Consider the following 17,326-nt stretch of genomic DNA (forward strand, 5'->3'; position numbering starts at 1 on the left):
TGACTGATCGCCCTTTCCTTGGCATCTCTTCTTCCTTGATATGTGTGTCCCCCCCCGACCTCTATCATTTTTCTTTGTGCTGCTCACTTCCCAGCGACCACTCTCTTCCTCGTTCCCTGCATGCCGGCTGCAGTGTGTCAGGCTGGTTCCTGCCTCAGGGCTTTTGCACATACTGTTAGTGCTGCTTAGGATACCATTCCCCAGATCTTTGCATGGCCACCACATTTTTGCATGATATCACCAAGTAGGTGTCGGTTGAAATGTTGCCTCCTAGGCCTCCTCATCTGACCATTCTTGCCAAAGGAGCATTCGGTCTGTCTCTGTCGCAACGCCCTTATCTCTTCCCCCCCCTCAGAACATTGGCTGCATGCGGGTAGGACTTTCTTTCATCTTGTTCACTGCCGTATCCCAGCACCTGCAGTGGGCTGACCGGTAGCAACTGTTTGATGAATAGCTGCAAACTAAAGGACTCTAGCTCTACTTTCTCGGCCAGACAGACCTGTTCAAATCCCCACACCTTTTACTACTTATGTGGCCTGGGACAGATCATTTACTCTGTCTGGGCCTCAGTTTCCTCATTTGTAGGTGTTAAATGGTTAAGGAAAATAAATATCCCTGGAAACTCGCAGTCCAGTGATTGGCATTGTGTTGGCACTGAGGAAGTGATGGTTAGACACGAACTTGATTAACAGCTAAAATCCCTACTTGATGCTTTGTGCCAAGAACAAGTTTATTTTTTCCCAGTGAACTAGATGACTTCGTCTTATCAGAGAAGGAGCACCGGGTCACCCTCTAATTTCCCTTTTGGCCTTGGCTGCCAGGAAGCATACTGCTAAGGGGAGGTCTCAGGAGCAGCCCTTATTTCCTGTCCATCTTCAGTGCAGTTCTTCTTCCCTTTCTTCTCCCTGTTCTTTGGTTATTTACATTTGGCTCTACAGTGCACATGTGTGATTATTGTCTTTTATTTTGGTAAAATATACGTAACATGAAGTTTACTTTTTTTTTTTTTTGTGACGGAGTCTTGCTGTGTCACCCAGGCTGGAGTGCAGTGGAGCGATCTTGGCTCACTGCAACCTCCACCTCCTGGGTTCAAGCAATTGTCATGCCTCAGCCTCCCGAGTAGCTGGGATTATAGGTGTATGCCACCACACCTGGCTAATTTTTGTATTTTTTGTAGAGATGGGGTTTCACCATGTTGACCAGGATAGCCTCTATCTCCTGACCTCGTGATCTACCCGCCTTGGCCTCCCAAAGTGCTGGGATTGCAGGCCGCGCCAGGCTGAAATTTACCATTTTAACCTTTTTAAGTGCACAGCTCAGTGGCATTATGGAAATTCACATTGTGCAACCATTGCCACTATCTACTTCCAGAACTTTTTCATTATCGTGAACAGAAACTCTGTCCCCATTAAGCAGGAACTCCTCCTGCTTCCCACCTCCAGTCCCTGCACCCACCATTCTACTTTCTGTCTCTGAATTTGATGACTCTACATATCTCATAGAAGTGGAATCACACAGGATTTGTCCTTTGGTGTCTGGCTTATTTACCTAGCACAGTGTCCTCAGGGTTCATCTGTGTTGCAGCACAGATGCCCCTCCTTTCAAGGCTGATTATGTTCCATTGTATGGAATATTTTGTTTATCCATCCATCCATTGATGGTCACTTGGGTTGATCCGTGTGACTTGAGTCTATTATTTTTACAAAATTACTTTCTGGGCCTCAGGTGGTCTCAGGCCCACTTATAAATTAAGGGTAGATTTTTGGACAGTTTCTGGGATCAGGCTGTCGTCCCTGCCTCTGCCTGGTGTGTGGCTGCATGTCTGTGCTTAGTAAACTCCATGGCCACTGTGGGTGCCCACCCAGGTCTCTCACCTGGAGGTGCACATGTCTCCCAGCGGCCACAGGTGCTGGCTGCTGATGGCTCACACCTGTGCCTTCTCCAGCTGCCTGCCCTTTGCTGGCAGGTGTCACTTCCCCGTGAAGTGCCTGGGAGGTCACTCTCCATGGTCTTTGGCCAGTGACTGACATGGCTCTGAGTGGGATGCGCCCGGGGTGCCCCCCACACTGCGTGGCTTCTCGTGCGTCACTGGACTCCAGCTGAGATGCAGCCTTGCCCAGCTCCCCCTGCCTCTGCCTGCTTTCCTTTGCCCTTCTCCTGAGAGCTCTCCCCTGACAGACCATGCCCTCAGGCGTCCCTGCCTCGGACTCTGCTTCTGGGGAGCCCCGTCTAAGACAGTGTGCAGCTCACGTATCCCTCTGAGCACTATGGGTCTTGCATTACTGTGGGCGTTGGGTTGGATTCTGATGCAGCTGACCTGCTGAGGCCGACTACACCATGTGGCTAGGGGTGGCCTCCTTGGAAGAGGGTGAGAACTCCCAGCATCTATCACATATAGAAGAGGCAGGTCCTAACCCAGGAAACCAAGCTATTCTGGAGGTGACCCTGGGGTGGGGTGGTTGGAGGGGCAGGAGCTCCCACCTCATCCAGGCTTCTCTTCTCCTGGTGTGGACAAGAGACGCTCAGGCCTTGGAGTGTTCAGGCTGGTAGAGATGACCCAGTAAGCCCAACGATGCCAATGGGAAGGGAGTGTGGATCCAAATTAGCCCAGGGAAGCCCTGTTGCTGGGCCCCACAGCTTCAGTGTCAAGTGTCCTGACATTAAATGTTATCATTTTAAACTAATTATCAATGAATAATATTGGCAACTAATTTAAAAAGCACCACGTGGGCCCCACAAACACATCTGTGTGTGAACAGGCTGGGTGGCTGGTTTGTGCCTGCTCTCTGCTTGGACTCGGGCCCAGGGGCAGCCGTGTGGGCACAGCCAGCGGGCCAGGTGGTACTGATTGTGGGTTTCTTTGTCACTGTCTTGTCTGTGAGTGTCTTGTGTGTTTATTTCCCTGCTGCTATCCCCAGCAGTCCCAGTTTGCAAGTCCCAGGGTTTTGATATAGCTGCTTATTATTTTTTAAAAGAGATCCCCTGCAAATATTTAAAAAATTTTAAAGCCATACTGGTGCCAACCTGAGACTCTGTTCTTATCTATAGTTGCCTGATCAAATGGAGGTTGCCCAGTTAAGTTGGAATTTCAGATAAGTGACAGATGGGTCCCAAATACTGTACAGGACATCCTTAAATGCTAGACAATTCTCCATCGTTTCTCTGAGATGCCTGTGCACATCCCAGATCTGTATTTGCTGGATCTCATCAGAGCCAGAAGGGTCAGAACTGGAGGTGGGAAGACCTTTCCTTCCTGATCCAGTGTCATATCCTGTGGCCTGTGTGCTCACTAAGGTGGGATCCCCTCTTTCCGCAGTGGCAGCACTGGGGATGTCCCCCCAGGTGGCCTTGACCTTCCAGTGTCCTTGCCACCCCAGAAAGGTTTAATCTGGGGCCTGCTGTGGATGAATGTGAAGGTTAATTTATCAAAGGAGGCGGTGTTGCTTTATTATAGGATGTGTGTTTGTTTTTGTGGTAGGCTGGGGCCCAGCCCTATCAGGACAGCAGAGCGAGGAGCTTGTGGCCAGGTGAGAGAGGCAGCTGGGGCCTGAGCCACATCCTGAGGCACTTCTGACTCTGATGTGCCGGAGCCCTCCCTCCCCATCCTGCCTGCCCCAGGTGCCTTGTGAGGAGTGGGCAGGTCTCCAGGGGGCTCACACTGCGTGCTGAGTCACCTGTCCCTGCTGGACACTCCCTGGGGAGACCCTGGCTGAATGTCTCCCTGCCCCCACACTGCCCTGTGCACGTTCAAGTGATGGCCCTGAGTACATAACCCTAGGTGTGAACCCTGCTGCCCCTTTAGAATACCCTGGTCCCCCCACCCACAGCAGGGATTTGATCAACAAAGACCAAAGCTGTGATAACCCCACCCACCGCTGGTCCTGTCTGGAGCCTGCTCTTGTGTCTCCACTCTGGTGGCAAAGCCTTGCTCACAGTGCTGGATGCACTCCCAGATGCTAAGTGCTGAGTGCCACTTCATGGTGGCTTGACGTCCTCATTGTCACCTAAATGTCCATTGTCATTTTGGCTCTTCCTATGAAGAATGGGCCGCCAAATGCAGAGGAATGGCTAGGCGCAGAGGCTCACACTTGTGATCTCAGCACTTTGGGAGGCTGAGACGGAGATTGCTTGAGGCTAGGAGTTTGAGACCAGTCTGGGCAGCAGAGCAAGATCCTGTCTCCTGCCTATTTTTTAATGTTGTGATATATGTTACACACATGATACATAAAGCATTCATGTTTTAAAAATGCCAGCAGTTGCCAACCCTCACCCCTCCTAGGGGTGTAGCCTGAGGCCAGCCTGGACAGTGACTGGCCCGATGGCCTCCACCTGCCAACCTTTCCTGTCCCCAGATGGCAGCCCGGTGACCACCAGGGGCCATATGGACCTGGTACAGACATCTCTGAGTCGCATACTGGGCGTCAGAAGCACAGGGTCATGGAGGGCATGTGCTGAATTCTCACATGGGTACTGCCTTGCAAAGAGGCTGCTCCAGGTGACACTTCGGCCAGTGGCATAAGAATGATAATAACACCACTATCCTAGTGTTTGCCTTCCTGATGGGTGCAAGGGAGAGGCTGCAGTGGTTTTACTTTGTATCTTGTTTTTTGCGTCCCCACCAGGAGGGCTGGCTTGGTGCAGTGTGACTGCCTGGCTGGCCACCGCAGCCAGTCCCAGGGGCTTTGTTTGCTGGCCAGGCTGTGACTGCTGGGACTGCCCCCTGCAGGGAGGTCAGGCCTCCTTCCCTACCCCATCTCCAGGGGCTTCTTTTTTCCGGTTGCTGTGGGTTGGGGGCTGTCTGCAGAAGCCAGGGTTGTGGGAAAGCTCAGTTGGAGCTCCCAGGAGGGGCATGTTTGATTCTGTGAGCCTGAAGTGTAGAGACTGTGCCCTCCTGCTTCTCTCTTGTACGGGTGTCCCCAGCCCTGCTTGCTTACCTCTGGCGATAGATAGGGAGCTCACTCCTTCCCAGCAGCCTGGTCTGTCCCTGCCCTGGAGGGAGCGTTCTCCACTTGGAGCTGACATCTGCCATCTCCTCCATGCCCCCACCTCCCGCCCCACACATACACGCCCCATTGGGAGCAGCTGTGGAGATGTGAGGACAGTGAGGTCTGCTATTCTCCCAGGTGAGCCACCCCAAGGGGCCTGGGCCCCCTCACCACATGGGCCACTCCCTCTCGACACATCCCAGATGGTCCTTTCCCCTCCTGAGTGGTCATACAACCATCAGAGAGCACCAGGATACTCTGAGCTGCATGCATTTGGGGGGGCCCAGACAACATGGGGAACCCTTGGCACCCACACCCCATGTGACATCTCAGGGTGGCCAGAGCTCTGTGGCTTGAAACAGGAGTTGGAAACCTGAATTTTTATGTGAACGTTTTCAATTTATGCATGCTGGTAACCAATTGAAAATGAGAAACCCACTGTGTGCGCCAAACAAAATGCACTTATGGGCCAGATAATGCTGATGGGCCCCCGACCATGACCTGAGGTATGGTGGAACACGTTCACTGGGTGGATGCAGAACCAGGGCTCAGAGAGGGCCAGGGCCATGCCTGGGGTTGCGCAGCAAATGTGGAGAATGCAGAGTCAGGCTTGGGCCTGATGTTCTTTATCATTGCCCTGGGCCTGGAGTGGGGAGATGGGCAAGCCTGAGGTTTGGGATTGCTTGAGCATGGACAGAATGTGATGCCAGGGGCCCAGGGGGCCAAGGGGCCAGGTCACCCTGGGGGCTGTGCCGGTGAGCAGAGCAAGGGGACAGACTAGGTGGACCAGGTGGTGGGGCAGGGTGGGCTGGGAAGGAAGTTCTTCTGGAAGAAGTTCTAGGACAGCCCTGTGTCCTGTGGCTGGGGTACTGTCCTCTCAGGACGCAACGTTCATGCCTAGGTGTGTGATGCACCTGAAGGCAGGAGGGCAGGGAGCTTGGGTCTCAGTTCACCAAAGATTTCCTTTTGTTTTGAGACGGGGTCTCCCTCTGTTGCCCAGGATGGAGTGCAGTGGCACGATCTCAGCTTACTCCAATCTCTACCTCCGGGGTTCAAGCAGTTCTCCTCCCTTATTCTCCTGAGTTGCTGGGATTACAGGCACACGCCATCATGCCTGGCTAATTTTTGCATTTCTGGTAGAGACAGGGTTTCACCATGTTGACCAGGCTGGTCTCGAACTCCTGACCTCAAGTGATCCGCCTGTCTTGGCCTCCCAAAGTGCTGGGGTTACAGGCGTGAGCCACCTCGCCTGGCCAAAGATTTCCTTTCTTCAAAGACGCTGTCAGCTGGCACGGTGGCTCACGCCTGTAATCCCAGCACTGTAGGAGGCTGAGGTGGGAGGACTGCTTGAGGTCAAGAGTTCAAGACCAACCTGGGCAACACAGCGAGACCCCTGTTAAAAAAAAAAAATTAGCTGGGTGTAGTGGTGTGCGCCTGTAGTTCCATCTACTCAGAAGGCTGAGGTGGGAAGGTTGCTTGAGCTCGGGAGGTTGAGGCTGCGATGAGCTATGATCACACAACTGTGCTCTAGCCTGGACAACAGAGTAAGACCCTGTCTCTAAAAACAAACACAGAAAGAACTGTTGAGAGTGGACCTGAGGGCCTCTCCCTTGCAGTCTGGAGGGTCCTTGCTTTTGCTGACTGGGATTAAAGGCCTTGATTCTCCCAGGGGCCCACTCCTAATGTCAGTGGCTTTATGGAGTATCCAGCCTCCTGAGGTGGCATCTCAGTGTGAGGGCAGGAGCGTCAGCCCTCGAGGCCCCAAAGGCTCCCTAGTACTCCCCCGGCCCTGAGCCTGGTCTGGGCATGGGCTTCCATCTCCCTGCCCGTCCATGGCCCTCCACCGCAGCCTTCCCTGCCTCGGTCACACAGCTCCCCCTTCCAGGTGCTCCTGGACTTCTCTCTTCTGTCCACTGCATCCTATCCATCAGCAAATCCTGTGGGTCCTTACTTCAAAATAGATCCCCTGTACCACCGTCTCCTGCCTCTCTTCGCTCACTGCCCTGGGCTCTCTCACCTGCTCCCTGCTGGCTCCACTGTCTCAGCGCAGTGGGCAGCTGGGTGGGTCCCTTGCACTGGAGAGTCCCAGGCTCCAGCGCTTGCAGGCGCGCCCAGAGGCCCTCACAGCAGGCTGGAAGCCCATTGCTCCGCAGTTACCACCCGTGTGCTGGTGTGGCTCAGCCCTGGGGGCCCTCTCTGTCCCTCACCTTCCTGCTGCTGGTCCAGCCTCAGCCCCTTGGCCCTGCCACTCCCTGCCTGACGCCCTCCTCAGAGAAGCCCTCTTCTTCCGCTGGACTGACACGGGCTCCCCTGACACTGCCACATCTTCCTTCCGTCTCCTTGATTCCCTTCATTTATTTCATCATGGGGCTCATGCCTGCCTGGCGTTCAGTTCTCTACGGATTTGCTCTTGGCTTTATTATCTGCCCCTCCACCCCTGAGGGTGTCAGTGCTGTGAGGACACTGGGAACCTGTCTTGCTGGCTGATAAACCCCCGGTTCCTAGAGGGACTGGGCACAGAGGAGGCATTCCTTTAGAGATGGGGCAGGCCTAGGGACCACTGCTGTGGTAACGAGTCCTGCTGTCCCTCCGTCACTGCCGTATGGGGCTGCGCTATAGGCTGGGAGTCGGAGAAGGAGCTCTTGCCTGTGACTTTGGGGAGCACGCTGTCTATAAGAGGCAGGTACGGCCACTGGGTCACAAGTGGGGCTACAGGCACTGGGGACTTGGGCCAGGGTGGAGGAGGAAGGAGGCATGAGGACTGGTGAGAAGGTGGCATTTGAGTGGCTTGTGCAAGATGAGAGGGGAGAAGAGAGCCCTTGGGGGAGTTCAGGCCTAAGGGCCCGTGGGAGGGTCGGGTTGGGATGGCTCCTGCAGGGCCTTGAGTGCCAGGCTCAGCTGGGAATCCAGGCCTTTCCTTGCTGGCCATGGGAAACTGGGGCGGGCTGTGGGGCCGTGGCATGTCGGGGCCAGCTGCTCTCGGACCAGACTGGGTTCCCTGGGAAAGGGGAGGAGTGGAGACGGGGTGGGCAGGGAGGTGGTGGGGCTGTTCCAGTGCAGATCGGAGCTGAGACTGGAGCAGGGACAGGGCCTAGAGATGGAAGGAAGGGGTAGAGACCATGGGGAGGGAGTGGAGACAGATTGCGGGGAGAATGGACATGACTGGGGGAGTTGGTGGGGTGTTAGGGACAGCAAGGCATCAGGATGTATTTGCCAGTGCTACTGGGGAGGGGGACAGGAGCGTCCCCTGGGGCTAAGCCTGCAGTCCCGAGGGTCTCAGAGGGGTGTTCCTGAGTCCTAGAGTCTGCAGGCTGGGGCTGTAGTGGGGGTCTTGTTCTTGCCCAGCATTTCCCCACTGACCGTATTTTCTGGCCAGCAGCTGTGGTGCGTGGCTGGGGACTGAGTCAGGGATCTGGGGGGAGGGATTGGTCGGGTGTGTGCGTGGGACTGTGTGTGTGAGACCGCCCAGGGTATGTACTGGCACGTGGGCATGCTGTGGGTGAGACAGCGTGTGTAACTGCATGGAGGATTATGGGGCATGTTGCCTGACATGTCCTGGTGAGTGTGACCGAGTGGGTGTGGGGCCGTGCATGCGTGTGTGTGGGCACGAGGGCTCACTCAGAGGACCTGCCTCAGAATGCAGGTGAGGATGGAGGATCGAGTGGCCCAGCAAACACATGTGGGGCTGTCAGCGACTCCAGGTCAATACCTGTGGCACCCAGCGACTGCACACTCACCTGTCTGTGATCTGCACCATGTGTGGCAGAGCCTGTGTGTGTGTGGGAGGCAGTCCTTAGTGTGCTCCTGGGGATGACAGCATGCATGTGAGGTGGCTGAGGCTGGGCCCCCTGCCCGCGTGCGTGCCGGTGTGCACCCTGTCTGTGTATGCACACCCAGTACTGACAGGCTTCCTTTCTGATTCCCCCAGGGTCTTGCAGGAGAGGGGACCGTCCTGGGCTGGTCTGGACCATGATGCTGCTCTGGGAGCCTGCAGGAGCCTGGCTTGCTCTGGGCCTGGCCCTGGCCCTGGGTCCCAGCGTGGCTGCAGCTGCCCCTCGGCAGGACTGCACGGGCGTGGAGTGCCCGCCGCTGGAGAACTGCATTGAAGAGGCGCTGGAGCCGGGTGCCTGCTGCGCCACGTGTGTGCAGCAGGGCTGCGCCTGCGAGGGCTACCAGTACTACGACTGCCTACAGGGTGGCTTCGTGCGTGGCCGCGTGCCCGCCGGTCAGTCCTATTTTGTGGACTTCGGCAGCACTGAGTGCTCCTGCCCACCAGGCGGCGGCAAGATCAGCTGCCAGTTCATGCTGTGCCCGGAGCTGCCGCCCAACTGCATCGAGGCTGTAGTGGTGGCTGACAGCTGCCCACAGTGCGGCCAGGTGGGCTGCGTCCACGCAGGCCGCAAGTACGCCGCTGGCCACACTGTTCACCTGCCGCCCTGCCGGGCCTGCCACTGCCCTGATGCCGGTGGAGAGCTCATCTGCTACCAGCTCCCCGGTTGCCACGGGAACTTCTCAGATGCCGAGGAGGGTGACCCCGAGCGACACTACGAAGACCCCTACAGCTATGACCAAGAGGTGGCCGAGGTGGAAGCAGCAGCAGCCCTGGGGGGCGAGGGCCAGGCAGGTGCAGTCCAGGCAGGCGCAGGGGGCCCCCCAGCTGCTCTGGAAGGTGGGAGTCAGCCACTGTCCACCATCCAGGCACCCCCCTGGCCAGTTGCCCTCCCCAGGCCCACAGCGGCTGCTGCCCTGGGTCCCCCAGCCCCAGTGCAGGCCAAAGCTAGGAGAGTGACCGAGGACAGTGAGGAGGAAGAGGAGGAGGAGGAGAGAGAGGAAATGGCTGTCACTGAGCAGCTGGCAGCAGGTGGCCACAGGGGGCTGGATGGGCTGCCCACTACAGCCCCAGCTGGACCCAGTCTTCCCATCCAGGAGGAGAGGGCAGAAGCCGGGGCAAGGGCAGAAGCTGGGGCAAGGCCTGAAGAGAACCTCATCCCGGATGCCCAAGCCACGTCCCGCAGCACTGGGCTGGAGGGCGCGACGCCTGCACCGGGCCTGGGCAAGGCCGCTCTCGTCCCGACTCAGGCCATGCCTGGCTCTCCCAGGGACCCAGTCAAGCCCAGCCCCCACACCATCCTATCCACACCACTGCCTGATGCAGCCTGGATCCCACCCACCCGGGAAGTGCCCAGGAAGCCGCAAGTTCTGCCCCATTCCCACGTGAAGGAGGACACAGACCCCAACTCTGTCCATTCTGTCCCCAGAAGTAGCCCTGAAGGTAAGACCCTGTCCTGGTTTCTTCAGGGCACTTTGTGTGGGAAGGGCAGCCTTGGGCTCTGGCCATTGCCCCTGGTCTCTGCCTGGGGCTGGGGATGCTGGACTGTGGGGCCAGGCCTAGGGCGGCCAGCCCAGGCCCTTGGTGTGGGCAGGAGGCTGTGAGAGTGCACCTTCTCCCAGGCCCAGTTCTTGGGATGGGGTGGGTGGGTGGGAGTGGGGTTCCTGTTGTGGGAGGTGCTGGGCCCCCTGGTAGGGCTGCGGTAGTGGTCAAGGGTCCAGAAGGTGCACATCTGCAGAGCTGGGGGCCCTGAGGAGGGTTCCTGCCTCAGCCCGGTAGGCCCCCACGTGTCCTGGCAGGAAATGCGAAGGGCGGTCTCTTCTCAGCTGCCCCGGTGGCTGGCCTGTGGTCTAGGAGCCTAGCATGGCCACCTCTGCCAATTTTTCAACAAATGTCAGCCAGAAAGCTGAATTTTATGTGACATCTTCCCATTTCTAAGTGTCTGCAGCAAATTCTAATCTCACAAGCCTGTGTTGTAGAAAGAAGTGAACTCGTGGACAGAGGTGAGGTGGGTGGGCCATTTGAGCAGGGGCGCTGGCCGTGCTGGGCCAGTGGAGGTGGTGGGGCCACATCAGCTGTACCCTCACTCCATGGAGGCCCCTCTCCGAGCTGGTCAGGCAGCTTCCCATCAGTCCTTCCAGCAGCACCGAGTGTTTACAACCATGTAGGCTGTTTCACCAGTGAGGCAACTGGGGCTCAAGGGTGGTGCTGGAGGCTCAGGTCACACAACCAGTGAGCAGTGGGCCTGGAAGGCCCTGGAGCCTGCGCTCCTGACCCTATATCCTCCAAGCCACCTGACACAGCGTTCAACACACTCCATCAGGCACATCAGAGCAGGCAGCCAGGACCAGGGCACCCAGGCTTCAGATGGGGACCAGCCCGAGGCTGTGCAGAGGCTGGTAGGCGGCCCAGGCCTCTTCTTGCCCATCCATGCCTGCTCCCAGCAGGTCCTCCATAGCCCCGCACAGTTAGACACCCCATTTGAAGACCCCATGAGCTGTGGTGAGAAGGGGAATGGTCCGCTGAGCCTATCTAAGAACCGTCCTCAAAGGGCTCTGCTGCTAAACAGGGGCCACAGCCCCCACAAGGCTGACCCCTTCCTGTTTAGGAGCCTTGAACTCCTGCAGAGGGTGATTCTGTCACATCAGCTGGGGGCTTGCAGATCCAGAAACCTGGTCTAGCTTCCATGGGGACCTGGGGTGATGCTCCTAAGACCCCACGCAGGTTTGAAACCCCCGTGGCCAACACTGGAGAAGAGAGGCTTCAGGAGTCCTCTAGCAAACAGGTTAATCTGGGCAGATAACCCTATGCTGCCACAGCCTGGGGAATCTGGGGGCCTCACAGACCCATGGACATTGGAAAGGCCCAGAGCTCCCTCAGTTTGAGAGGGGACAGCCCTACACCTGGGGGGAGCGCCTCAAACACAAATCAGATCATGCCACCCTCTGCCCTATATGGCTCCCTCCTGCCCCTCCCCAGCCTCTTCTCACACCAGTCAGAGCTTCCTTTCAATCAAGTTCAATTCCCTCTGGCTACGGGGCCTTTGCATGTGCTGTTTCCCCTGCCTGGAGCACCCCCTTCTCACCACTGCCCACTTATCACCTCATCCTCCACATTGCAGCTCAAGTGGAAGCTCAAGGCTCCCTCCAGGGAGCCTTCCCTGACCCCCAGGAGGAGTCAGATCCCCTGAGTGAGGCTCACCACTTTACTCCTCAGCTTATATCACTGCTCAGAACATCACACCTCTGTGACTGCTGGGGTCTTTATCTACTCCTCAAAGCCCCAAGCTCCCCAAGGTCAGGGTCTCTGCTGGGTTTTGCTTAACCCTGTACATTCAGCATCTTACCGGCTCCTGTGCACATGCTGGGCACTCAGAAGCCACTGTCAGAGGGTGGGCTGGGCGTGGTGGCTCACGCCTGTAATCCCAGCACTTTGGGAGGCCGAGGTAGGTGGATCACCAGAGGTCAGGAGTTTGAGACCAGCCTGGCCAACATGGTGAAACCCCAAATCTACTAAAAATACAAAATTAGTCTGGCGTGGTGACAGGTGCCTGCAATCCTAGCTACTTGGGCGGCTGAGGCAGGAGAATCACCACCTGAGAGGCAGAGGTTGCAGTAAGCCAAGATTGTGCCATTGCACTCCAGCCTGGGCGACAAGAGTGAAACTCAAAAAAAAAAAAAAAAAAAAAAAAAAGAACCACTGTCAGAGGTTAAAGAGCTGAAGAAGGCAGTAGAGAAGCCTGCTTCCACCACTTTCTGCCGTTGTGTCCACAGGCGGTGGCCCGAGCTCCCTGTAGCCCACTCTCCACTCCTGTAAACTAAGAAGGCTGTTGTGAGGACTACGCGGCTCAGTAATCACAGAGCGCTGAGCACGGTGCCTAACAGAGTCACCGCATTGGGGGGTGTCTGCAGTGGACAGCAGCAGTCATTTGAGTTTTAGGGTTTCCCTGTTAGCCAGAGCATCACAGCATTCAGATACTCCTGCCCTGCAGAACCTGCTTGTGTGAGGTCCTGAGGAAGGGGCCCCTTTCCTGCCATGCATTCCTGGGGCCACAGGCTGTGCTGAGAGGCCTTCTGCAGGTCAGGGGCTGCCCCCAGCTGCTCTGGGAACCTCCGACCTCCTGAGGGCCGCCCTGCCCGAGGGTTCCTCCATGCGGCCCTCCATTGTGCCAGCCCTGCGGGAAAAGCCGCCCTCACAAAGCCCCTTGAGTGACAACAGACGTCGGACCCCTTCTTCCCAGCCCAGGGAGCCGGGCATGTGGCTTCCATTAGGCCACATCTGGACATGCTCAGAGGCAGGGACCGCCTGGCCCAGGCAGTCTGGATCCCTGGCAGGGCTCCAGCTCAAAGACAGGACCCCCCAGCCCAGCCAGGCCTGGGGCACTGGCTGGAAACCCCTTCTCTAGGCCCCAGGGCTGCCATGGCAACGTGGCTGGAGGGGTCACTTCCGGCCCCATTACCTCCCTTTCTGCAGGGCCCAGGGCTGAGCAGGGCGAAGCCACCTCCCCAGCTTCTCCTCACCAAGGGCTGCTCTATCATCTAGATCCCCCAAGGCCTTCCCCAGCAACAGCAGCCAGGGGCTCTAAGGCCCAAACCCCACTTCCCCCAAGAGGCTCAGTTGGGCAGCCCGATCCCCCACCCGCTGGGCTTCCATCTCCCACCCCTCCCACGCTGCGTGCACATGGCGGTGACCAGGGTAAACCTGCCTGTGTACATCCCTGTAACGCCCTCCTCCCCCATTAGACTCTAAACGAGGGCGAGGTTGCGTCTGCCGTGCTCACTGTCGCAGCCTTGGCTCAGTGAGGGTGCTCTGTGAGTATCTGTTGAAGATATCAGCGGGTGGGCTGAGGACAGATGGTGACTAATCATCGTCACATTTCTAATTGCTCAGCAAGTCCTCAGCTGAGCGTTGGATACGAATTAGCTCATTTAATCCTCAAAGCAGCCCCATGATGCAGGGACTTCCCTGCTGCTTACAGATGGAAAAACTGAGGCACAAAACCATAAGCCACATGCTCAAATTCTGTGGTTTGTGGAGCCAGAGCCCATGAATTGGTGATGACAAGTGGGCCATGGGTGGGCAGAAGGGTGAGAGGTGGGGTGCGGGTGTGGATGTTTATCTGGCCAGGACTGAGCTTCCGGGTCCCCTTTGAATTCATCCTCTACCCCTGGGTCCTTAAACCTTCCATTCCCTGCACACCAAAAGCTGCAGCTGCCTGTCCCTGCCCTAATTCTGGTCTCTGGGCCTTTGCCTTTGCTGGGTCCCCTGCCAGATCAGCCATCAGACAAGATAAGGGGGACTCAGTTTGGGGCCTAACAGCCAGCAGGCCTCATCAAAGCCCACACCCAAAAATCTATTTGAGAAAGCTCAGGGCAGAGGGGAAAACTGGGGCTCCTGTTAACAAAGCTGCTCTCCAGGATCCCACGGCCCAGACCACAGAGAGGCCTCGGGCATCAAGAGGCAGGATTGGGGGCCAGGGGTGGTGCTGCTTCTATTTCAGAAACGCTGGAAGCTGCACTGCATGCACCACGCTCCTGAGCCTGGCTGCATGCCCTCCCTGGCACACGTGCACTTCATTACACACTCCACCCACAACATGCACGCTCCCCACCTCCCCCATCCCAGCCCACTACCTCCCGCCTGTGACCTGGTGCTGCTAGCCACACCTCTTGGACCGTGCTCTGCTGAGAATAGGGAGATGGAGCATACCTCCCCAGCTTGTTGCGAGGATCATATCCCAGAAACAAGAGCCGGGCACCCAGGAGGTGCTCAGTGAGGGCGAGTTCTGTGCCCTACCCACCGTAAGCAGGCTGGAAGCAGAGTTGGCAGGGGTGGCAGCCAGTGGGCCTGGAGGAACCCACAGAGACCCCAGTTTCACCCTCGTTGCATGTGCATGGGCTTTGCACATGGTCCATGCCCAGCAAGTGCTGTGGGAGGACTTGGGAGATGGGAAAACAGGATCCAAGCTGGTTAAGAGCCTTGCCCAGGGCCACAGCTATGGGCAGCAGAATGAGTAGATGGGAACACTGCTGACACTGCAGGGTCCCTCATGCCCCCTCCTTCAGGAAGCCTTCCCAGATATCACACAGGTCTCTCTTCCTCACAGCCCCCAGTCTGTGAACCAAGTCCATACTTGTTCATCTCTGCCTTCCTAGGGGCGCCAGGACATGCTCAGAGCTGACACCTGATGAAGGCTGTAGAGTAAATGATATGGGATTGAACAAGACACAGGCATCCAGCTGTGGGGACAGATCTCTAGAAACCTCAGAAGGGAGACAGGAAGAAAGTAGAGCTGGAGCTGGGGGAGGGAGCTGAGCGAAGGCACAAAGATTCAGGAAGGCTTCCCATGGGAGGTGCTATCTGAGCTGGCCAGGAACAGTGTAAGCAAATGCTTGGAACAGAGGGAAGACAGTTCGGAATGCTTAGAGGATGGCAGGAGAACTAGGGTGAGGAGGAATTACTGAGCGAAAGGGTGGTCAGGGGGTCCCCCCCCGGTTCACTCATTTATCCACCCAATATTTATAGAGCTCCAACTGTGTGCAGGCCCTGCTAGAGGCCCTTAGGCTCTGCAGAGAATATGAGAGGTATGGTCTCCACCCTCACCTCACAGTGCTGACATTCTGTTGGGGAAGAAAACAGTAAACAAGTCTATGGGAATTATCTGCTGTAATGTCAGGTATTGCTAAGAGAAATTAAAGCAAGGTGAGGCGGCTCACACCTGTAATCCCAGCACTTTGGGAGGCCGAGGTGGGTGGATGGATCACCTGAGGTCAGGAGTTCAAGACCATCCTGGCCAACATGGTGAAACCCCTGTCTCTCCTAAAAATACAAAAATTAGCGGGGTGTGGTGGCGGGCGCCTGTAATCCCAGCTACTCAGGAGGCTGAGGCGGGAGAATCGCTTGAACCCAGGAGGCAGAGGTTGCAGTGAGCCGAGATTGCGCCACCGCACTCCGACCTGGGTGACAGAGCCAGACTCCATCTCAAAAAAAAAAGAAAAAAAAAGCACAGTGAGAGGAAGGGTGGGTGGACAGGGGAGTCCTCCCTGGGGCGGTGACTTGAGCAGAGAGCTGAAAGGAGGGGAGGAGCGAGCCACTCGTACACCTGAAAGAGGGAGCAGCAAGTGCAAAGGCCCCAGGGCAGGAAGGTGCCTGGACAGGAGGCCAGTGGAGCCGAGATAAGTGGGGGAGAGGGAGGGGGATAGGAGATCTGGGAGGTCACTGGGGCAGGCTGTCCAGGGCCTGTGGCCACCATGAGGACTTTGGCTTCTACTCTGAGGTGAGAGCTACAGCAGGGTGTTGAGCAGAGGCGTGACACCAGCCAACTTATGTGTTAACAGGATCCCTGGCCAGGAAGAGTGGCAGAGTTGGTACAGGGCCCTCACAAGGAGCTCCTAAAAGGGAACACATCCTCTGTTGTCAATACAGAGACCCAGAGCACGGCTGTGCATAGAGGCTCTGCTGGAGAGGATGGGAGCGGGTGGCTGCCCCGGGTCCACAGAGCTCTGCGGCTGGACAGGTGCCCTGCATTTGCTTTAGTCCCCTCCAGGCCAGCTCCCCAGGTCTCATTGCCACCAGCCCTGGCTGGCAGCTGGGTTCAGGCCCTCTGCTCAGGGGCATCTGTCAGAAGCAGCAAGTTTCACCCTGTGGCAACCTGGAGATATTCTGCGTGGACATCTCATTTCACGGAAGAGAAAACTGTCATCTTGGGGCTGTAGCAGGGGGCCCCAGTCTCCCAGTGGAGGAGGAGGGCTTGTGGTTCCCCTGGGGACCTAGAGGTACAAGTGGGTCTGGGTGGCTGGTAGCTGGGTGCTCCCTGTGTTTGCCTGCCTGGGCAAAAAGCTTGCATTTCACAGCCGGACCCAACCCATTTTGAGGGTCTGGGGCCAAGGCTAGGCCAGTGGTGGGTTTATTTATTTTAATTTTTAAAACTAACTCTGTTAGTTTATGCAAATAAAACCACTTTATTGAGATATTATTTGCACATCATAAAGTCCCCACCTTGAGGGAGCAGAATCTAGTGGGTTTTAGTAGATTCAGAGTTGTGCAGACATCGCCAGAATCTAATCTCAGAGCATTGTCATCACTCCAGAAAGACACCCACATCCTGTGGCAGTCACTTTCCATTCCCTCTTTCTCCCAGTCCCCGGTAGCCAGGAATCTTCCTTCTGAGTCTTATGGATTTGCATATTCTGGATACCCCTGGACTCTCTGGGAATCATGCACTATGTGGTTTCTTGTATGTGACTCTTTCACTTAGCACAATATTTTCAGGGTCCATTTCATGTGGTAGCATGTGTCATTAATTCCTTTTCGTGGTTGAATAATGTTGTATGAATATACCACATTTCAAAAATCTGTTCATCTGTTGATGGACATTATTCTTCCAGCTTCCCAGTATTATGAATAATGCAGCTATATATATTCATGTGTAAGTTTTTATATGGACACATGTTTTCATTCATCTTGGGAACATATCTAGGAGTGGCATTGCTGGGCCACATGGTAACTCTGT

The 17,326-nt window shown here is 56.4% G+C and overlaps 1 protein-coding gene across 2 annotated transcripts in view; it reads left to right on the forward strand.

Moving 5' to 3' along the window:
- Positions 1 to 17,326, forward strand: part of FBLN2 (fibulin 2) — a 92,089-nt gene that overhangs the window by 15,259 nt on the left and 59,504 nt on the right. For both annotated transcript variants that reach the window (XM_024244485.3, XM_024244484.3), the window contains exon 2: positions 8,914 to 10,257. In XM_024244485.3, coding sequence (XP_024100253.1) covers positions 8,955 to 10,257 — 1,303 coding nt within the window. In that variant the 5' untranslated portion in view covers positions 8,914 to 8,954. The remainder of the gene's footprint in view (positions 1 to 8,913; positions 10,258 to 17,326) is intronic.

The sequence above is a fragment of the Pongo abelii genome, chromosome 2, assembly GCF_028885655.2.
Source record: "Pongo abelii isolate AG06213 chromosome 2, NHGRI_mPonAbe1-v2.0_pri, whole genome shotgun sequence".
Classification (NCBI taxonomy): Eukaryota; Metazoa; Chordata; class Mammalia; order Primates; family Hominidae; genus Pongo; species Pongo abelii.